Source organism: Ictidomys tridecemlineatus, chromosome 1 (assembly GCF_052094955.1).
Source record: "Ictidomys tridecemlineatus isolate mIctTri1 chromosome 1, mIctTri1.hap1, whole genome shotgun sequence".
Lineage (NCBI taxonomy): Eukaryota > Metazoa > Chordata > Mammalia > Rodentia > Sciuridae > Ictidomys > Ictidomys tridecemlineatus.
Window position 1 is genome coordinate 27,210,910 of NC_135477.1, and position 23,163 is coordinate 27,234,072.

General features: G+C 41.1%; 1 protein-coding gene across 9 annotated transcripts in view; it reads left to right on the forward strand.

Moving 5' to 3' along the window:
- Positions 1-23,163, forward strand: part of Dnmbp (dynamin binding protein) — a 96,201-nt gene that overhangs the window by 67,878 nt on the left and 5,160 nt on the right. For 8 of the 9 annotated variants that reach the window (XM_078027793.1, XM_078027784.1, XM_078027816.1 and 5 more), the window contains 10 exons: positions 5,886-6,079; positions 6,826-6,925; positions 11,858-12,005; positions 12,850-12,867; positions 13,908-14,107; positions 15,612-15,742; positions 16,690-16,794; positions 19,395-19,523; positions 21,027-21,359; positions 21,936-22,115. In XM_078027793.1, the coding sequence (XP_077883919.1) occupies positions 5,886-6,079; positions 6,826-6,925; positions 11,858-12,005; positions 12,850-12,867; positions 13,908-14,107; positions 15,612-15,742; positions 16,690-16,794; positions 19,395-19,523; positions 21,027-21,359; positions 21,936-22,115 (1,538 nt within the window). Of the gene's footprint in view, positions 1-766; positions 1,022-5,885; positions 6,080-6,825; positions 6,926-11,857; positions 12,006-12,849; positions 12,868-13,907; positions 14,108-15,611; positions 15,743-16,689; positions 16,795-19,394; positions 19,524-21,026; positions 21,360-21,935; positions 22,116-23,163 lie in introns of those variants that run through there. The other variant, XM_021733186.3, reaches the window with a different exon arrangement.

Here is a 23,163-nt window from a genome sequence, read left to right on the forward strand (position 1 = left end):
TTATATTAAAAAATACAGATTGGGGGCTGGAGATGTAGCTCAGTGATAGAGTACCTGACTGGCATGTATGAAGCCCTGAGTTCCATCCCCAGCAGGGAAAACAAAAACAAAATATGGTTGAGCTCAGTCTCCACTGACTCCAGCTTCTACCTCCAATCCCAGAGCCTTCCCTGAGGCAAACTCTGTGATGAAATTGGCAGGTTCTCTGACCTTTCTCTGTATACTTACATATTTTACCTATATATAGAAATGTGTATGGAAGTTTGCAATTTTTCTTTTCTTTTTCTCTTTTTCCTTTCCTTTCTTCATTTTCTTACAAAAATGGCAAGTTGTGAATCTCTCTTCTACCCCAGTTCCTTTAAAGCATAAGTGTTCACAAGGATGAGGGGGCTCCAGTTCCTGTGAATTGCTCCTGGGTTCTGGCTGCCCAGGGTGCCAACTGAGATCAGCTCATTCCTATGGCCAGAGGGTTAAGGAGCTACAGTAAAAAGTCTGAGGTCTGGCAAAATCCTGGCAAAGTGAGGGCGCTGCCTGCCAGGGAAAGGGACTGCAGAGAGAGGCCTGAGCAGACAAGTGTGCCCACTTCTCAGTGTTGTCTTTCCAGTGGCCCTGCAATTCTTCCCCGAAAAAGGCATCCTCTCCAAAACAAGTCTTAGCAAAGAGTAGGAAAATTAAGAGATAATAATCTTGGTTTAAAAATCGGGAAGTGAAATTATGAGGGTTTTAGGAAAGGAAAAACAACCAGGAAAGGAGGGCGTTGAGCGCACAGGTTGAGGCCAGCTCTGCGACAGCTCAGTCCGATAGGGTGTGAGTCCAGCTCCATCCTTTAGCGCTGACCCCGTGATAGGCCTGGTGCCTAGGGGCGATTCACATGGAAATGAGGGAAGCCCAGGGGACGTGCCCACCCTATTCAAAGGGCCCTGGAGGCTTGAGGAGCATTCTTGAACTCTGGGAAGGTTCTGCTTGGTCTGCTGACGCCCGGGACCCACCGTCGGCGCGCAGCGGGCTTTAGGCGCCGCAGGTACCTGCTGGGGCTATGGGAGCCGTGGGAGCCGGCACAAAGAGAGGGGGCCCTGAGCCAGGTCCCGGCAGCCTGGGACCTCTCCCGCCAGGAGACAGAGGTTTTGACCTCTCCCGCCCGGAGACAGAGGTTTTGCCTGCCGAAGGCAACCAAATTCCCGGGGCAGGGAAGAGGTTGCTCTTTGAAGTGTGTGTTAGAGCCTCGAGAAGCTGCGAGTTAGCTTCCTTAGACCTGTGGGAAATGAACCTGGGGATGAACCACTAACTTGAGAAGGAATGGCCTTGAGGCGGGAGCTACCACCCAAGGAAAGTAAATTAATGCAGACAGCCCCAGCTCCTTAACACCTGCAGGGCCATCTTAGGAAGAAAGTGAGAGCTGGTCTGTGCATTTTATTCAAGATCTGATACCGAGCCTAGTTTCCTCTAAGTGCTTGCAAATCCCCAGATGTTATTGTTCTTCGAGGAAAAAAATTTAGAGTCTATGCATGTGGCATTTTTCTACTCTGAATTTTATCTTAATATGGTGCACACAGCAAATTCTGGCCCATCTTGGGGAAAGGACAAACTTATTATCATATTTAATTCCCTTGGTGACTCTGCAAAGCCAGTATTATTCTCTTCATTTTACAGATGGGGAAATTGAGGCCCAGAGGTGAACATTTCCAGGGGTCCCCACCTAAGAAGTGGAAAATCCAAGATTCAAGCCTATTCTGACTGTAGCAGACTGAGGGCAAAGGCCATTTCCCCCTCACTTGGTTGTCCCAGAAACTAAATATCTATTTTATTTATTTACTCATGTATGCATGCATGTGTGCTGGGGATCCAACGCAGGGCCTCACATATGCGAGGCAAGTGCCTGAGCTCACTATACTCTTAGATCAGACTTTTTTATTACATATTATGTGGAATAAGGGGAAAATTGTTTTTATATTTGGAGTCTCTTCAAGCCAGATAACTTTATTTGACCTCCTATTTGAAAATTCCTGGAGTGTTAATAGGTTTATGGAGCCTGAAGATTACTGGTCTGTTCTGAAACACCTGGGGTTTTGTTAAATTTGCAAATTCGAGGTGGTTCCCATCCAGATTTGCTGAATGAGATTCTTAGGGATGATTCCTAGGAAACTGCAATTTAGCAAAAACACAGGGGTTTTTAATCACACTAAAGTGTTTTGGGTTTTGTTTTTTAAAGGTTGTTCAAAAGCTTATAAATCACATCTGAAAAAAACTGCTGAGAGTTTGAAAGATTTGTTATTTCTTTTTCTTGGTTTTAATGTAAAAAAGAAATTGAACCCTCTGGATATACTCTGCTTGATGAGTAAGTGCTTGCTGGTACTTTGTGCTTTCAACTACCACAATTAATAGAACTTTGAATCCTGGAAGAGAATATTGTCCAGGGAATTATTAAGATTTGAAGCAAATAGGCCCCTGACCTTTTCTAGTGGAGATTCCAGGCTAGGGAAGTAAAATGGCGTTGACTAAGTACATAGGATTTGGATTTAAATATATTTAGGTCGTGTTTCCAAAACTGCCATTTATTGGCTGCATAACCTCTGTGGTGTTGGTCAGCTTCTCAAAACCTAGGTTTTTAAATCTATTAAGTAGGAGTAGTAATACCTGCTTTAAAGTTTTGGTGTGCACAAGAAATGAATTCAGGGATATAGACTGTAAATTCGTATGTGGTAGGAATTCAGTACATGTTCTCTCTTTCCAAAACCTTCTAGTCTTGCATTAAAAATGAATTTCTTTTCTAACTTGTCATATTTGGCACCAAGAACCTATTTCTTTGAAGTTACAAAGAAAATGTAAAACAAGTCCATTAAGAATAAATTTTATGGCACCGGGAGTGTAGCTCACTGAAAACAGCACTTGCCTCATAAATGCAACACTGTAAAAATAGTGTCTGCATCACAATTAATTTAGAACCATATTTTAGCATTGTGATGAAATGAGAGTTATACTTGAAATTATACCATTTATTCTACCAAAACTAAAAGGATATTTCTTCAAGAAAGATATTTTTCTATTATGTCTGTTTAAACTTTGTTTTGAATATCATGTTTACAGAAAATTGCAATAATACAAAGAGTCTCCTTTATATTCTTTATATTTAAATACAAAGAGTCTCCTTTATATTCTCCTTTATATTTAAAATCATCATATTTAATATTTTGCCATGTTTTTGTTTTTAATTCTTTCTTTCCCTATTTTTTTTCTTCACAGTTATTTGAAAATAAATTGCATGTATTATGCCTTTAGTATGAGGCTTCAGTACATATTTGTGACTAGGTCCATTTGGTATGTAATTTGTAAGAACATGGGTACTCTCTTGTATGGCCACAGTAGATTTACCACTTCGGGAAATTTTCAGCTGATGTAGTCATTATTATTAGCATATTATTTATTTTGTTTGTTTGTTTGCTTTGTGATGCTGGGGATTGAACCCAGAGATGCTCTATCACTGAGGGACATCCTCAGTCTTTTTAAATTCATTTTGAGACAGGGTCTTGTTCTGTTGCCCAGGCTGGCCTTGCACTTTGTGATCCTCCTGTTTCAGTCTCCCAAGCTGTTGGGATTGCAGGAGTGCACTACCATTGTCCTAGTAGTGTCCTTTGTAGTGACTTTTTTCTTCAAATCAGGATCCAAGATAGAGTCAGGATATATTAAGCTGTCATCTCCTTAGCCTTGTTTTGTGGGAACTGTTCCTCAGGGGTATTTGTCTTTAATGATATTGCATTTTGAAGGACACAAATCCTTAATTTGAGTTTGATGTTTCTTCAAGACTTGTGTCAATTCATGCATTTGTGACTGGTATACAGCCTCACCAGTAGCACCAGAATTGTCTGTTGGTGGTTTTTTGTACATGAACCAAATTTCCTCCTGATTGCAAAATGGTGATTTTCTAACTCCATCATTTCTTCTGCTGTTTGTGAATTGATATTCTACCATAAGATTGTTTTCTTCTCTATTTATTTATGTACTTATCAGTGTGAAGTTATGGATTTTTATTATTTTTTATTTATTTTATTTTTTGGTACTGGAACACTTAACCACAGAGCCACATTTCTAGCCCTTTTTAGTATTTTATCTACAGACAGGGTCTTACTGAGTTGCTGAGGCTGGCTTTGAACTTGGGATCCTCCTACCTTAGCCTCCCAAGCCACTGGAATACAGGCGTATGCCCTGCTATGGATTTTTATTCTATTCAGTGAATTATATTCTGTTGCTGTGCTAACTTAGGTTCATATTCAGATTGTACCAGCCTGGGTTAGTGGGAGCCCCTTCCATCACGTCTTCCTTGCTTTCTGTCACAGGATATTTCAGGCTCCTCTATAGCATTACCTGCCCCCTCCCTGAAATTAGCCATTTTTCCAAAGAACCCTGTTTTCTTTTAATGGAGAAGGGATTTTAGAAACCAGAATCCAGCTGCATTCTTTTTTAAATACTGGAATTCCTAAATCCTTAGAGAAGGGTCAATAGGAAAGATTTCTCGAGAATAAAATCTGTGAAAGACATTATAGCTTCCCATAGTGGTTGGAACACTTGTGTTTTTGCTTCTCACAATCATATTCATACTTAAAATTATATTTACTTGCCAAATTTGCAGTTGTTTAAGTGGGTCTTAAGGAATTTGAAGCAAACTAAGTAGAGATCATTTCCCTGTTGAATTTTTTCAATTGTTTGTTTTAGTTGTTGATGTGCATTTTAAAATGAACAAATGCTGTCCTGTCCTCATAAATAACTCATCCTGTACCTCTAAGGAACAGGTAATTATAAGAGATAATAACAAGGTACATATTTGTTTACATTTTTAGAATCATGCAATCTAGTTCTGCAAAAGTTCTTGTAATTGACAATACCATCAAAGAACTTCATGTTTAGAATATTTTGTATCTGTCTTCTAGGACATGTGAAGTAACCAAATCTGCTTTGGGTCTTGATTGATGTTTCAACAGGGAGACTCTAAGTTGTTGGGTTTTTTCCCTGACTTTTGGTTAATGTTGATTGACCATCATAGTGAATGATAAATGACAGGCCCAGCAATTACCAGATCTCAGATGGAGGATTCCTAATTTTTATCTTCCCATTGGCAAGTTGCCATTGTATGTTCCCTATAATATTCTTTTTAATGTGCAGTATCGATGTTTTTGTTTTCTAGCTTGGTATTTTTACTGGGGAGGTCAGGGAGAAGGCCTTATAGCTTATTCAGTGAAAACAGTTCTCTCTCTTTCTCTCTCTCTCTTTCTTTCTTTCTTTCTTTCTTTCTTTCTTTCTTTCTCTCTCTCTCTCTCTCTCTTTCTCTCTCTCTCTCTTTCTCTCTTTCTCTCTCTCTCTCTCTCTTTCTCTCTTTCTTTCTCTCTCTCTCTCTCTTTCTCTCAGTTGAACCCAAGGATGCTTAAACCATTAAGACACATCCCCAGCCCTTTTTTATTTTGAGACAGGATCTCATTAAGTTGCGGAGGCTGACCTTGAACTTGCAAATCTTTTGTCTGAGCCTCCTGAGCCGCTGAGATTACAGGTGTGCTCCATTGTACCTGGCTGAGTATGGTTCTCCATAAAGCCTGCACCCCTTTCCAGCCTCTTTCACAAAGAACTTGTAAATACTATTTGTCCTCCTGAGTGAGCTGGCTTCTTTTTAGGACAGTCTAGAAATGGTATTGCACAGTCAGAATTCTCTGCAGGCATGGCTTGCTAAGCTCTCCATCCATTTGTATTTAGAACTGACAACTTCAGTCAGATTCAATGATGATTGGCTAACAACAGAGAGAGATTTAGCTCTCAAGGAATGCTTCTTCCCAACTTCAGCTGTTGAAGAAGAGTCCTGCTCTCACACTCAGAGCTTCTGAACAGTTCTCTTTTCCGTCTAGAAATGACACTCCTCTCCTCTCAGTCTTCTTCTCTGGTGGCTCCTTCTGGATCTGTGTCCACTGAAAACCCAGAGCAGAGGATGTTGGAGAAGAGAGCCAAGGTGGTGGAAGAACTTCTTCAGACAGAAAGAGACTATATTCGGGACCTGGAAATGTGCATTGAGCGGATTATGATTCCCCTGCAGCAGGCACAGGTGGGAACTAATGGACATAATTAGCCTGGCTTTGAACATGGTCCTCCAAACCTAAAGCATTAGGATGTGGGAGTTCTCACCATAGATTTATTGGGTTTGAAATAAAGTCTCTGATGGCTGTTGCACTATAATTATAGACTAAGGTGATGGTGGGGAAGGAGTAAAGAGTAGTTTGTATTAGCTTTCCATTGCTGTGACACATTACCTGAGGTAAGCAACTTATAAGGAAGAAGGATTTATTTGGATTCAGTCCCAGAGGTTTCTGTTCTTGATTAGCTGGCTCCATTGCTCTGGGACCTGTGGTGAGACAGAACATCATGGTGGGGAGAGCATGTAGAACAGAGCTGCTCACCTCATGGCAGCCAGGAATCAGAGAGAAGAAAAGAAGGGGCCAGGGTCCCAGGATCCCCTTTAAGGGCATGTCCCCAGTGACCTGACTTCTTTCCACTAAGCCCTCCCTCTTAAAGATCCCCCACATCCCAATAGTGCTACAAGCTAGCAATCAGTCCTTTCAACACATGGCCCTCTTGGGGATACTCTACATCCAAACTGAAGCATAGTTGAATTGAGGATAAAGTGTGTCACTAAAGTTTGGAAGTCTCTGTCCTAGAAACTTTTTGGTGAAAGCAAGTAAAGACTATGACCTGGGCAAATTTTGTGTAATCCTTGAAGAGATGTTCCTAATATTAGTGATATGCCATTAATTTCATTTCCATGCATCTTTATACTTTGTTTCCTTTTCTCAGGTACCAAACATCGATTTTGAAGGGCTTTTTGGAAATATGCCAATGGTGATTAAGGTCTCAAAACAATTATTGGCTGCCCTGGAAATCAGCAATGCTGTAGGTATGAGCTCCTGCCATTGTTTCATCGATGGGAGGTGGGGGGTGGGAAGGGGCCTTCCTGGTGCTAAACATTACGCTAGGAACGTAACATGTTACTTATTTAGTTCAGAGGTTACTTGACTGCTGCTTCTCCTTTAACCTCAGCTTGTTTTGAGGTGGTAAAGTATGTTAGTAATAGAAGTTTTAGATGTCATAGAGTACGGTGTCTTTCAGACTGATGGTTGTGGCCCAGTCATTGTCCAGAACTGAGTCCCAATGTTCCTAAACTGATCACTGGAATGGGCAAGGGGTCATGCTGTTGGGTTAGACTAGGCAGCATTTACCCAACTTACCTGGGGAAAAGTGGATGTGGGAACAAAATGAGGGCTCTGTCCTCCTGAAGGAAGGGGGAAGTGGCTGAGGAATGTGAAGGACAGTGCAACCTTGTTAATGTTTCTTGAGTGTTTATCACACACTCCGCATCTCAAGATTATCACACTGGATCTCAGTTCTCTACTCTTGAGTCTTGTATTACAGATGAGGAAAGTGAAGGAAATCTGCCTGTGTATACATGGCTAGTAATCGATGGGCTGACATTCAGCTCAGGTCTTTGTCTTCCAAGTTCACACCACTAACCTCTGTGTCAGTCATAGAATACAACTGTATGTCTGTCACTTTATAGAGGAGTAAAGAAACGGCAGCCTGAGGCCTTGCTGCTGGAGGCCAGGAAGGTGAGAAAGGAGGAGCCAATGATGAGTTGACTAGAAAGAAGCCACAGTGACCCAGCTTTAATGTAATAATAAAGCATAAGGGCCAATTTATAAGATTTTATAAGTACCTATAATTCATTTATTTGAATTATAAAAGCAATGAGAGGGATTAATTATAATCAAGTAATTACTCATTTTTCTTCCAATTTGTTCTGTTACTTGTTGTTGTGTTCAGCTTTCTACTAGTCCTAGTTAACGAGCTTCCTAGGGTGACTTTTCTCCTTTAGTCCCATTCACATCAAAGATGACTCAAGACTTTACAGTTTATAGCAAATGGTTTGTTCTTACATAGGATGGACAGCAGGAGCAGATTGAGGGCCTGGGCCAGATAGAGTCAGGGGTCAGAGGACCGCCTGACCAAGAGGCCCTCCGTTCAGACCCAGCTGAGCCTGGGGATTCTTCCCCCTTCTTCATACCTATGTTCATGCCAGGTCAGTTGGCAGCTGTTTCTTTCACAAAGGGAGGGTAATCTGTTCTTGTCAGGGCGAATTGAGGTGTAGGTTTGTGAGAGTTGCACCTGCACTGAGGTGGTCTTGCCTCTGGGAAATCCCCAGGCCAGGCTTCATCACACTGCTGGATGACACTTAGTATTTTTTCTTCTTCCCTTCGTTTCTTGTCCTAAGTCAAGCAAAGCTCAGGTGGCAGGTTTAGCTGTGTTGAGGCACAGGGAAAAGTGGTGGAGAATCGTGGAAATTGAATGGCTTAGCAGCCAGGCCAGGGTGACCCTGCCTTACAGAGGGGCTGCAGGCAGGGCACATATGTGTGGGGGGGTGAACACTGCAGTGTAGCTTTGGACTGTCACCCCCAAGGCCAGCCAGTTCCTTCAGTGGGGAATGGTAAAGGACAGGATTTGATCATCTGATAAGTGCAGGATCTGAAAAGGACAAGAAAGGCAAATTAAAGCTTTGTGAAACCATTAGCAAAGGTTTTACAGATTGATATGAATTATATAAGCAATTTTTTAAAAACTTAAGTTTAGTATATTTTTATTTTATTTTTAAGTGCCATTTATGTTAACATGAATCATTCCTTTTTTATTTAAGATATTTTAAAAATTTTTATTATATGAAATATTCTTAATGTCTTGGGCAAATGTGTTTTTACAAACAGGATAAAAATAGAAAACCATAGTTAATTATCAGCATATTTAAAAATATATGGAAAAAAGATTAGAGGTAAATATGGTAAAATAACAAAAGTGGGAAGATCCACAGATGGGAAGGAACTCTGAGCTGTAAGGAGAGCTGGGTGTCAGAGCCTGAATAGGGTGAGGAAAGTGTCCAGGCAGGAGATGGCAGCCAGTGTTCTGTGTGGAGTTCATGGAGGGTGAAGATGGTATGTCAGCATTAGAGATGCTTGACACAAAGTGTCCCAAGTTAAGCAAGGTAAGGAGGGCATCCATCCAGCTGTGACCCAAAGCAGGATGTCAGAGCCTGAGCTGGATGAGGAGAGCATCCCTGCAGAAGGCCCCCTGTGGGTGGGTTGGATCCCAGATGAAATGAGGAGGACCTCCACTCAGAAGGCAGCCCATGGCAGAATTAGAAGTATTCTATTCCCAGTACCTAGCACAAAGCAGGCGCTGTGGTATGAATATGGTTTGTCCCCCAAGATTCCTATGTTGTGAGTTTGGTCCCCAGGGTGATGATGTTGGGAGGTGAGATCTTTAAGAAGTGGGGCCTGAAGATAATCTGAAAGGTTTCAGAGGTTCAGTCCACAGTCAGCCAACTCCGTCGCTCTGGGCCCAGGTTGAGGCAGAACATTGTGGCAAGAGGACTTAACAGAAGAAAGCTGCTTGCTTCACAGCAGCCAGGAAACAGAGAGAGACAGAAATATATTTTTAGTCTAATTTTTATTTTAATACATTTACATAGCACAAAATTAGAAAGGTACAAAAAAAAAAAACCACTTAATGAAAAGCCTCCTCTCTGTTTCCAGCCACCCTGCTCTTCTCAACCAGAAGCCCCCAGTTACTAGTGCCCTTAAGTTTCTTCCCAGAGACGGTTTATCACCTACCATCAGTTGCACATTTTCTCTACCCCAGTTCCTTAGCCCCATTTTTTTCAGCCACACAATGGCAGCACATAATGTAGACTGTCCTCTCTACAGTGTATCTCCCAACAGTTTATGTGACCCAGGCTGTGATTTTAAGTTATTTTAAACATTTTTTTTGGGGGGGGGGTGTTTTACATAATGGCACAGGATACATGTTGTTTTACTATATGTGATGTTTTCTCATGTGTCCTTTTCCATTTTATTTCATTTAAAAAATGCTGATCTTGACCCATTAAGTAGATTTCATGGCCCATTTTTGGATCATGCACCCCTGGAGACTGGAATGTAGCTCTGCTAGTTGGTGGTGATGTACAGTGAACAGAGGGTGTGACTGATATTAGTCACCAGCAAGTGGGAGTTCTCAGATGCTGGTCAGGAATGGGATAGAAGGAAAAATGCAGAGAAAAAGGCAGGGAAATCCAGGATGGTGGGAATGAACACATTGGAGGCTCAGGAATTCAGTTGTTCCAAAGATCAAAAAGTAGCAGCCTCACTCTCACTGCTGTGTCTGCTGAGTGTAGGAGGCGGAACTGAGACTTCAGTTAGACGGGTGGCAGGTGGTGAGGTGGCAGAAAACAATCCAGTTTCTCTTAGAGAAAGGAGCTGTACATCATGGAATAGATTTAACTTAAAGAAACCGATCTTTTCAAGAACAGGGAATTCTGTGGGACACAACACAAGAACAAAAGTGACATTATAGAGAATGGGTTGGGGTCCCCTGAGGGAGGGTTATGCCCAGAGCCATAGTAGGAACAGTCATGGGATGCAGGAAGTAGAATCATATTTGAAGGAGGAGAACAAGGATGAGGTGTTTTCTTGTGGAGCACTACAAGCTGAAGGTAGAAGGACGGAGTATATTGACAGAAGGAACAGGGCAAGAGGAAGAATAATTTTAACAAGCCAGGGAATCAGCACACTCAGGAAGCAGCTATAAAAGAAACTTCTGTGTAGAAGTTTGGTTAGGAAACTATATGCTCTATATGCCTAACTGGCCATGGACCAGGAGCCTGTGAATAGATTTCAGAGTATATGGATTTGGTTAGAAAAAAATTTTTACAAATTTTGAGCTGAAATTTAACATGTATAAAGTGTGAACATAGGAACAACCATGAAGTATTAGCAATATCTGTGACTGTTACCAAGTGAGGTCAGGGGTTTATATCACATTAGATTGTTGCAATTATCTTAAAGTTTCAGTAACACTTAACTAGAAGCAATGTTTCCTGGTTTCTTATGTCACTGAAAGTATGGTGATTGTCATGCTGATTGCTGTTTTTTTGTTTAATGCTGTATAAAGAAGTACATGTGGGGCTGGGGTTTGTGGCTCAGTGGTAGAGCGCTTGCCTAGCATGTGTGAGATACTGGGTTCAATTTTCAGTACCACAAATAAATAAAAAAATAAAATAAAGATCCATTGACAACTAAAAAATATTTAAAAAAAAAAAAAGAAATACATATGTTGTTATACCACAGATTAGGGCTTTTTAAAACATTACAAATATAGTATAGCATAATAAATTGCACTTATCCTATGTTTTTAATTTATGCACAAATAAAAGTCAGAAACCACTGTTGTAGAAGGATTTCTTTGTCCTTGTGCAGATTTTCCTGGAGATTGGAGTGTGAGGGGATTCTTATAGGGTTCTGATCACACGCCCACATGGAGGATGCTTATAAATGCCTTACTATAATTAAATGGACTTCAGGGAATAGCTGTGTGTGGGTTCTAAAAAATAAATACATAAATAAGGTGGTTCTCTACATTTTGCTTGGGCTCAGTGCAGTGGTGCATGTCTATAATCCTAGCTACTTGAGAAGCTGAGGCAGGAGGATCACAAGTTCAAGGCCAGGCTGGGCAACTTAGTGAAACCCCATCTCAAAATAAAATAGAAAGGGCTGAGGATATAACTCAGTGGTAGAGCACTCCTGGGTTTAATCTATAGTTCTGTAAAATGTTAATTCTGCTTTAAATGATTCCAACTTTAAGCAATTACATGGAAATTTATTAATTTGATGGATAGCCTCCTCAAGTCTTATAACAGGATTTAGCTGATGTTAAAATTTGGTTATACACTTTATGATAACGAGAAGAAAGTTACTGACATTGCTGTATGCCTCTATGTACTCCAAAGGACCTGTGTTTCTTGACCACCGGGATGAACTTGAGGGAACATACAAGGTCTACTGCCAGAATCATGATGAGGCCATTTCATTGCTGGAAATCTATGAGAAGGATGAGAAGATCCAGAAGCATCTTCAGAACTCCTTGGCAGATCTCAAGTAGGATTTGACCACTTTGCTTTTATTGTTGTTGTAGCAGTCAGCCTGTATTTGCCCAGACTTCTTATGACACCTGTCTGTCATATCTTAAACAGGATCCATTAAATGACCTGCTTGTCCTTTTCTCATTATATACATGGAAATCCTAAAGGTTTCCTGCTTGTATTTTTGGCCATTTAAACCACTTGTCCTCTGTACCAAGTATTAAGTCAACATTTTGGGTAGGAAGCAGCCAGGAATTAGAGCACTTACCTAGCATACATAAGGCCCAGGGTTCAGTCCCCAGTATTGGGGAAAATAAAGGAAGATGAAGAAAAAGGAAAAGCAGAACTCAAGAAGATAGTTTGGTCCAAATAAACAAGAACGTATAAGAACCAGGTGTGGTAGCATAACCCTGTAATCCCAGGAACAAGGAGGCTAAGGCAGGAGGATTGCAAATTCAAGGACAGTTTCAGCAACTTAGTGAGATCCTATCTCAGAATAAAGAATAAAAAAAGCTGAGGATGTGGAGATGTGGCTCAGTGGTTAGTGTGCATAGGTTCAATGCTCAGTATTAAAAAAAAAAAAACATAAAGAGCATATATGAGAAGACCAAGTATACCTTTTTAGATAAGATTTTCCTGGTCTTAGGCAAGTTATAAATGTACAGATAAATAGATCAAAGTGAAGATAGGGGCTTACTAACTTTAAGAGACTAGATATGCCACCATAGACATTCCTCATTTTCTTTTATCCCATGTAATTTTTTCCCAGTGTGTAGGTAAATTCTAAGAAGAATGAAAAAAATTAATGTCATCTCTCTAATAAGCTCTCTCTCTTTGTCCTCATGCCCCCTGCCCTGTAGGACCCTGTACAGTGAATGGTAAGTGCTCTTGCTACTTGATGTGTGAGCTCATTCTGTTGATTTTTCCTAACCCTTCAAAGGGTGACTTTCTTTTGTTTATTTTTATCTTATTTGTGACAACAGAGTGTATTTTGACATATTTTACAAACATTCATACCTCCCATTCTTGTGGTTGTACATGATGTCAAGTTACACTAATCATGTATTCATATATGAACATAGGAAAGTTATGTCCAATTTACTCTATTGTCTTTTCTATTCCCATCCCCCGCCTTCATTCCCTTTTTCTAATTCAAAGAACTTCTATTCTTCCCTCCTCCCCCTATTGTGTGTTAGCATCTATACATCAGAGAGAACATTTGGCCTTTGGTTTTTGGGGATTGGCTTATTTCTTTAGTTCTGTCCATTTATTGGCAGATGCCATAATTTCATTCTTCTTTATGGCTGAGTAATATCCCATTATGTGTATGTACCACATTTTCTTTATCCATTCATTGGATGAAGGGCACCTAGGTTGGCTTCCATAGCTTAGCTATTGTGAATTGAGCTGCTCTAAACATTGATGTCACTGTAGTAAGCTGATTTTATGATTTTATGTTCTTTATGGATAGAAACCTAGAAGTAGACTTCCCTTGCCATATTTTTTCCATAGCACTTTTTATATTTGTTTGTTTATTGCCTGTCTAATCCCTATATAGCAGGGACTTTTTTGATCACTGTTAAATTCCCAGCACCTAGAAGTGTTTGGTATTTATCAGATGCCCAGTAAGTAATCATAACAAACTTTCAGTTAACAATAGACCATGTATACAATGGTGGACCCATATTGTCTGCGACACAGTCTTAGTCTGTATAAGTGCTCTCTGTAATGTCTGCACAACAACAAAGATCCCTACCAACACATTTCTTAGAATGTGGGCCAGTCATTGAGCAATGTATTTGTTGATGAAGGAAACTGGAAAGCAGAGTAAAGGGACAGAGCCCTATTAAGGAATAACAGAATCCCGAGACAGTGTATTATTGACAACTGACTGAAGTTCTTTTTGCCTTCTTTACAGGGGATGCACCAATTATATTAACCTGGGCTCCTTCCTCATCAAACCAGTACAGAGAGTGATGCGCTACCCGCTGCTGCTAATAGAGCTGCTGAATTCCACTCCAGAATCCCACCCAGATAAAGTGCCTTTAACCAGTGCAGTCCTTGCTGTCAAAGAAATCAACGTTAACATTAATGAATATAAACGTCGAAAGGACCTGGGTAAGAACAGCTTTACTGCTGAAAAGTCGCTTTACTGCTGAAATGTCGGTGTGCCCTGTGAGAATGCCTTCCTTCTTGAAAGAATTACTTCAGGGTTGCACACGGCAGGTGATAGGTGTAATAGGGTTGTGGTAAAGAAAGGGTAGTAGAATTTGGAACAAATGTGGTAGCCGGGGGGAAAAAATAGAGTAATAGTAAGAAAAGCACCTCTGTGGGCCATTGGAAATAAGGTGCCAGTGACAAAGCAGCAAGCAGTGAGAGCCTTGACCCCAGACCAGGCAGACTGGACAGGGCTTGCCCAGGAGAGGTCTGCAGCATGTGCCTTTGCTCTGCTCATTTAGGGCGGTTCTCTTCAATCCCTGCTCAGATTTCTCTACACAGATAATTGGAGGTCTTAACTGCCTCCTGTAAACTTGGGACTTTTTAATCTTCTTTTAGAAAAACCTCAATCTGCCTGCCTCCCGGGGTCCCCTCATTCCTGCCCCTCACGTTCCCTTCTAGCACCTTACCATCAGTTGACCAGACACCTTCCTTCTAGATAGAAGACAATAGATCCAAGTTCATTCCGTGCTATCAATACTGAGGCCCTAATCACCATGCTGCTGTAGCATGGTGATTGCTGGATCGACTTGTTTTCGTATCCTTGGAGAATCCATAATGTAGTGTAACTGCTAACTAGTTACTAGTTTGTGTAACCTCTGCCTATCTACTGCTCTCCACACTTTATCTAAAGTTATCTAAAATTGTTCCCTCTTCTACCTCGGTCACATCAACCATATTCATATGTGATGCTGACTGGCTTTGAGAGCTCCCTGCCATTGAGCCCTTTCTCTTGGTTCTGTCTCCTGATGTAATGTAGTCTTCGTTTTCTACAACAGTATCCTTTCTATTCCCATCCAGTCTTCCCCCTGAAATCCTTCTGTTGGTATCTCTAGGCATTTCTGCAGATCGTGCCTGACATACGACAGTGTTAATCAGGTAACTAATGTATACCATTTAACCATGTGAGACCACTGGATATAAAGATCTCATTTGTATATGAGACTATAATTTAGTGGAATTATAGGGCTCAAAATTGCTATTACTTTCTGCATTTTATTGCAGAGGAAAATGAGGCTCAAAAAAGTGAAACCACCTCCTTAAGGCCATACCTTGGTTAAGTGACAGAGCCAGGCACCAGACTCAGATATTTCCCTGACTCCAGCTTTTGGTTCTTTCCCTTGTCCCTCTACCCCTCTCCTCTTCCTCTTGAGCTCTTCTCCCAGCTGCCCACAGCCTCTCTCTGCTGTTCTTCAGGTATTGAATCTGTTCATAAATGATTATTTGGATTAATATTTTGTCTACTCAGCGGTAAGCTCTTTGACAAACACTAGCTCCAGTTTGAGTTGTTATTTCCATCTTATATTAGTTTTGGGGAAAATGTGCATGTTTTCAGGATGTTAGGTTCATTTAATCAGGCTCAGGAAAGTGCTTTTTTGACTGACCATCTTGACTCGCCCCCTAGTGCTCAAGTATCGGAAGGGTGATGAAGATAGCCTCATGGAGAAAATTTCCAAGCTGAACATCCACTCCATTATCAAGAAATCCAACCGAGTCAGCAGTCACCTGAAGCACCTCACTGGCTTTGCTCCCCAGGTGAGATCCCTGCCCCTGAAGGCACAGTGCATCTGACAGCTTTTCAGGGCTCCATGGGGCAGCCTGCCCTGCTGTCAATGGGTACAGTTCCCTTCTTGCTCCCTCCTCTGGTTTTGTAGCCAGTGGAAGCAGGGCCCCTGCAGCTACTGATGAAGTGAATCCAATCCCTCAACCCTCCATTTGTTCCTTGGTGAGCCACTTACAATAGACATAAAGGCAAATTAGAAGGCTAGATAAGCTGGCATATAATAATTATTGTGGTTTTTAAAGAGTCTAAGGAACCTATAATCTCTCTGGGGAGGCAAATCTAAAATTGTAGACATATTAAGCTACAAAGGATTTAAGAGATCACTTAGTTGGATACCCTATGCTACCAATAAGGACACAAAAGGTAGGAGATTGCATGACTTGAAATGCAGTTTAGCAACAGTGCAGAGAGCAGATCTGAAGTCTCTAATCTTCATTTTATTATATCAAATATTCAGGATGACAATTAGAAGAAAGTATAAGCCAGAAAATATTCAGTTGCTAAGTTTTACACTTAGCCCCCAATGTCAGTAATACTTGGAAAAACGAAAATTTCAACAAGTGAGCTTCTTCTTGGCCCAAAAGTTCATCTGAGCTTTAATGGGAGTGGGCCAGGTTTGACCTAGGGAGAGGACAGGGCCTACAGGCAGGGAGAGCCCCTCAAGAAAAGACCTTGGGTCAGCAGGTGTGGCAGGGCCAGGGGATGGTGAAGAGGGGAGGCTAGAGATAGGAGGGCCCATGTGTATTTTAGAGGTCTTTCAAGCCACACAGAGGTGTTTAAATTCAGTTTAGTATGATTCAGGAGAACATTAAAGTCTTAATATTTAAATGGAAGATGTTCCTAAGAAAGACAATTTTGACAGTAAGATAGACTCAGAGGAGGTCCCAATTTCCTAACAGCACTTGTTTATTTTGAACAGATAAAAGATGAAGTATTTGAAGAAACAGAAAAGAATTTCCGAATGCAAGAAAGATTGATTAAATCTTTTATTCGAGACCTCTCCCTCTACCTCCAGCATATCCGGGTAAGTATCAGCATCACTCTAGTTAGAAATTCTGTCTACTTTCTTGTTCATGGAGCATATTGTTCAATGAAAGTTAAGAAATCTAGACTCACCATTTTGACATGTGTTTTTTTAGTTGTTGATAGCACCATGTATAAATAAATAAAAAATCTAAGAATTGAATCTAGTGCCTCACACTTGCCAGGCAAGTGTGCTACCGCTGAGCCCCAGCCCCAAGATGTGCTTTTCATTGGAATGCCTGTAGGTTATTTAAAAATAATCCAATGTTTACAAGATCAGCATTGTTCAATTAATTTTGTTTACTATTATTGGTACATCATAATTATAAAATAGTAGGATTCTTTACAATATATTCATGTGCACGTAACATTTGGTCAGTTTTATTGCCTGGTACCTCCCCTTTACCTCTTTTCCCTCCCCACTCATCCCTATCCTTTTTTGGTGAAAATTCCCCTTTACCCCTTTTTTACTCTCTAGCTTCCACTTATGAGAGAAAACATAATTTATGACTTCCTGAGTATGGCTTATTTTACTTAACATGGTGTTCTTTAGTTCCATCCATTTTCCTGTAGATGACATGATTTCATTTTTTATGGCTGTATAAAAATGCATTGGGTATATATACAAAATTTTCTTTATCCATCCATATGTTGATGGGCATCTAGGCTGGATCCATAACTCAGCTTTTGTGGATTGTGTTGCTATAAAACATGGCTTCTTAAATTGGTGTCATGTAGAAAGGCCTTTCCTATCCCAAGATCAAAAAATATCTCCTGTGTTTTTATTGTGCCATTATTTTAAGTTTAAATCATTGATCTAGCTGGAATTTATTTTAGTTATAAGGTCTGATGTGGGCATCCAACATTGTTTTCCAGATCTTTCATTTTTTATTGAGTGTGCCCACTGATCTGAAATAACTCCCTTTAGGTTTAAAAAAAATGTAATTAGATCTAAACTAAGGCTTATAAAACTTTCCAGGACACATTAGCTTAAAGTGAAATTTGACAAGAACAATATTAGGGCAGCTACCAAGTATGTTCCCTTGCCTTACAGATTCTTCGGTTATTGCCTAATTTTGATGAGTCTATAGCAAATGCAAGCCTAAACCCCCAACTTAGAAGGCATTTTCATAGTAATGGATGATAATATTTTGAGGTAGAATATGTATAACATTGATAGCCATTCAGTGGACAGCACAATTTGGTTTTGACCACAGTGGCAGAAATTGAAGAGAGAACATATAAAACAATTTTGTCACATAAAATGGAAAGTCTTGCCAAATAATACAATTAGGTAGATTAGCTGATAGAGCGCCTGGAAGAACTAAAATTCATTGACCATATAATTTGGTATCTATATTGGCATATGGCCTGATATTTGGGGACTTTATAATACTTTTCTGAAAGAAAAAAGGACATCATGTTTTACATTAGTTCTGAATTGAAGAGGAATTAGGAGGATTCCCCCAGCAAAGTACTGGATTTATTTATGTGTATAGATATAGGACAAAAAGACAAAAGATCTAAAAAATATAAAATATCAAACCAATGTATGAGTAATTGATAGGCTTTGATACCGATCAGTTTACTTTGTTTACCCCTGAAATACCCTCATGGAGTTGTTAGTACTTTTAGATTTTGAGTTAATTTAATAGGCATCCCTAAACATAATAAAGAAGGCAAAGCCAGGTATGGGAATGATGACCCATGCTTGTAATCTTAGCAGCTTGGGAGGCTGAATCAGGAGGATCTCAAGTTTAAAGCTAGCCTCAGCAATTTAGTGAGGCCCTATCTCAAAATAAAAGAGGGCTAGGGAGGTGGCTTAGTGGTTAAGCAGCCACCTTCAATCCCCAGTACCAAAAAATAAAAAATAAAAATTCAGAATGCTGGGCTGGGGATGTGGCTCAAGCAGTAGCGCGCTCGCCTGGCATGCGTGCGGCCCGGGTTCGATCCTCAGCACCACATACAAAGATGTTGTGTCCACCGAAAACTAAAAAATATTAAAATTCTCTTTATAAAAAAAAATTCAGAATGCAAAGCCCAACATTGTGCCAGGCAGTCAAAGAAAACCAGCACTGGACTCAAACTGTCTTGACTAAGTGGGGAGGGAGATGGAGACAATTAGCAAGCATTCATATTTTTTACAGTGACAGGAAGAAGCAGAGTGAAAATCATCAGGGGAGTTGAAGTCAGAGTAGGAGAAGCAGGACAGAGGGGAGGGGAGGTCCGGGCAGTCATTCCTGAGAAGGTGAAGTGGGAGCCAGGACTCCAGGAGGGGAGGTGATTGATCATCAATTCTGCAGGAATCATCTTGGTTCTAATTTTTATTTATTTTTTTGTGAATTAAGAAAGCCTGTCATCTAGAGGGCACAAAAAAATGTTAGGCTCTTTAAACCTCGCCAGTTTTTCTGTAACCAGAAGTCTTAGCTTCTTGTGTGCCCCATAAATGTTTATAAAATTATGCTCGTTTCAAAGTTGAAATAGTATACTAGTGAAGAGAGTTTGCATGATGGAACCCTTTGTTTCAGACTTCTGTACAGGATGAGTGATGAAGGCTAGAAAATTCTGTGTATTCTTACTCATGTCTCTAACTGGCTCCAGGAATCAGCTTGTGTGAAAGTGGTGGCTGCCGTGAGCATGTGGGACCTGTGCATGGAGAGGGGACACCGCGACCTGGAGCAGTTTGAGAAGGTGCATCGCTACATCAGTGATCAGCTCTTTACGAATTTTGTAAGTGGCTATATTCAGCCTATTTCTTGTAGCTGGGTCATCTCAAATGTCAGTTCATGCAACAGTTAATTCTGCCCGTGAGTTATGTTCATATTAACTTTATATTCAGAATATGACCGAGTTTGGGGGACAGGTAGGGCCTGTGTGTATTCGATGGATTTTTTTTGTGATCAAGTTAGTTTCAGAGGGCAAACTAAGAAAGGAAAATTAGGAAATTTAATCTGGCATTACTGGTAATTCTTTTTTTTTTTTTTTTTTTGGTAATTCTGATTAAAAGATAATTATTTCTAAATATTCCTTTCAAGTTAAAATGTTAACAAGTAGATCTTTGGGGCTGGGGATGTGGCTCAAGCGGTAGCGCGCTCGCCTGGCATGCGTGCGGCCTGGGTTCGATCCTCAGCACCACAGACCAACAAAAGATGTTGTGTCCGCCGAGAACTAAAAAGTAAATATTAAAAATTCTCTCACTCCTCTTTAAAAAAAACAAACAAACAAACAAGTAGATCTTTATAAAGTATAAGCTATTTTCTGAAGAAAGGCCAAATTGCTTGGGAACTTCTAAACAGATGTATATGGAATTAATTGCACATCACAGGTACAAAAAAAAAAAAAGAATTGGGTGGGGGCTGGAGTTGTGGCTCAGTGATGGAGTACTTGCCTGCAATGTGTGAGGCCCTGGGTTTGATCCTCAGCACCATGTAAAAATAAAGAAATAAAATAGAATAAAAGATCCATTGACAACTGAAAAAAAGACTTGAGTGGGGTGAGTTTCTTGGAGTTCTCTGCATAGCTGAAGGAAAACAGGGAGGCACACTTGGGAAATTCACAGGTGTTCTAACAGTAAATTACTTTTAATGAGATGCTACTAAGTACCTTTTTATGTTCTTTTATCTGTTTAATACCCTACCCTCAATGTTTGTCCTTCTAAAAAGAAAAATCATTTGAAAAGAAAAAAACATATTACCAAGTAGTTATGTGAAAATTACTCTGCCCCCCCCCCCCCGAAAAAAAAAAAATCAAGCTGTATGAACAGCACATAACAAATGTTACCCGGTAGACTATCAGGTCTCGTTAAAAAAAAAAAAAAAAAAGTTGTAGAGAACACAATACCTTTATTTTATGTGTTTATGCAGTTCTGAGGATCAAACCCAGTCTCTCACATGTGCTAGGCAGATGCTCTACCATGAGCCACATCCCCAGCCTATCACATCTCGTTTCTAATGCAAAAATATCCACGTGCAGTTTAGCATGCATCAACTGAGGAGCTAAAGTGGGATTAGCATCCTTTGCAAAAATGCCTTGATGTTTGAGAATTATTGGTGATGTGTTTGCTGAGATTTTATGGAATCTGTTAGTGGGGCCCAGTTGCAGGTCTGCATGGGGTCAGCTTGTGTCCACTGTGGACAAAGCAGCTGGTACAGGCATGACAATGTCAGCCTCACAGGTGTTTTGGAGACTTGGAAAGAAAGGGTTCTGAACAATGTGCCTTTCTTGTCCCTACAGAAGGAGAGGACAGAGCGGCTTGTCATCTCTCCCTTGAATCAGTTACTGAGCATGTTTACAGGGCCCCACAAGTTGGTACAGAAGCGCTTTGACAAGCTTCTGGACTTCTACAACTGCACAGAACGGGCAGAGAAGTTAAAGGACAAGAAGACCCTGGAGGAGCTCCAGTCTGCCCGGAACAACTACGAGGCCCTGAATGCACAGCTGCTGGATGAGCTGCCCAAGTTCCAGCAGTATGCCCAGGGCCTCTTCACCAACTGCATCCACGGCTACGCCGAAGCCCACTGCGACTTTGTGCAGCAGGCGCTGGAACAGTTGCAGCCACTCCTTTCAGTGAGTCCTTTACCCTCTGTGGGAAAGCCATCTCTGAAGTTCTGGGGCTTTTCTGAGAGCGCACAGTGGGGTTTTTCAAAAGGTTATCCGAACTAGTGGGATTCAGTGTGACATTCAGTCCAGCCCTTCAGAATTTTTTTTTTTTTTTTTTTTTAAAGAGAGAGGGGGGAGAGAGAATTTTTAATATTTATTTTTTAGTTCTTGGCACACACAACATCTTTGTTGGTATGTGGTGCTGAGGATCGAACCCGGGCCGCACGCATGCCAGGCGAGCGCGCTACCGCTTGAGCCACATCCCCAGCCCTTCTTCAGAAATTCTTGATCTCTTGATGGTGCCCTGAATGAAACCTGGGGCTTTTAAAACTTTCTCCACCTTGAGCAATCACTGGAAGTGCTGCCACCCAGGCGGTGATGCAGAGCACCTCCTCTCTTATGTTGTCTGCGGTTGGTAGCTCACACCGGCAAACTGCAGTAGAACTCCAGCTTCCAGTTGGTTCTAAAGAGGCTCTGTTGATCCCAGGGATCTTTCATCCCTATTCTCTCATTTCCTGTCTCATCTCTTTCCATCAACTCCAGTTACTCAAAGTTGCCGGCAGAGAGGGGAACCTGATCGCCATCTTCCATGAGGAGCACAGCAGGGTTATGCAGCAACTCCAGGTCTTCACCTTCTTCCCAGAGTCTCTCCCAGTTACCAAAAAGCCTTTTGAGAGGAAAACAACAGACCGCCAGTCAGCTCGAAAGCCCCTCCTGGGCCTGGTGAGTATGGACTGAGAGGTAGCACAGCCTTGGGGTTAAGAGTATGAACTCCAAATGGGCATAGTGGCAAACCCCTGCTATTCCAGCTACTCAGGAGGCCGAGGCAGAAGGATCACAAGTTCAAGGCCAGCTTGGGCAACTTAGTGAGACTCTGTCTCAAAATAACAATTTTAAAAAGGCTGGGGTAGCTTAGCAGTAGAGAGCTTGTCTAGCATGTGTGAGGCCCTGTATTCAATTCCTGGGATGGGGTGGGGAGAATGGAGTGTGAACTCTAGAGCTGGACCATCTGGGTTCATCAGGACGGATGCTTACTCACTGTCCTTGAGCGTGTTACTTCTGTTCTAGGCCTTAGTTCCTCATCTCTAGACATTGATGATGACTGTACCTACATCATAGGGTTCTCACATGTTAAAATGAGTTAATATACGGAAAGCACTTAGAAAATGTCTGGCATGCCGAATGAGTTGGTACACACCTGTAATCCCAGTGGCTTGGGAGGCTGAGGCAGGAGGATTATGAGTTCAAAGCCAGCCTCAGCAATTTAGCAAGGCTAAGCAACTCAGGGAGGCCCTGTCTCTAAATATAAAAACGTACTGGGAATGTGGCTTAATGGGTTCAATCCCCAGTACCAAAAAATAAAAGAAAATCCCTGACATAATAAGTTTTATGCAAGTATCATATCATCCTCCTCCTCAGTGTTGGTGGACGTGGCTGTGTCTCTATAGGTAATCAGTTTATATTGGGCATCATCTGTCACTGGCTCCATGCCTCCATTTACTTTTCCTGAGCATCAGCACTGTGCCTCCTGGTACATGATAATAGCCATCTGTAGTTTCCTCACACCTGATAAATCATGTCAAGCTTGGCTCTTAGTGAAGTATTAATACATTGATTGAAGGGTATATTCTGCTAGGCCTGCCAATTTTTGATCATGAGTTAGAAAGGTATTTTGGCCAGTTAATCATCAACTGCTTTTATAACTCAGTTCTTCCATATTTTAAACATTGGGGTAAGGAACAACAGATTATATGGGCTCATAATCTAAAAA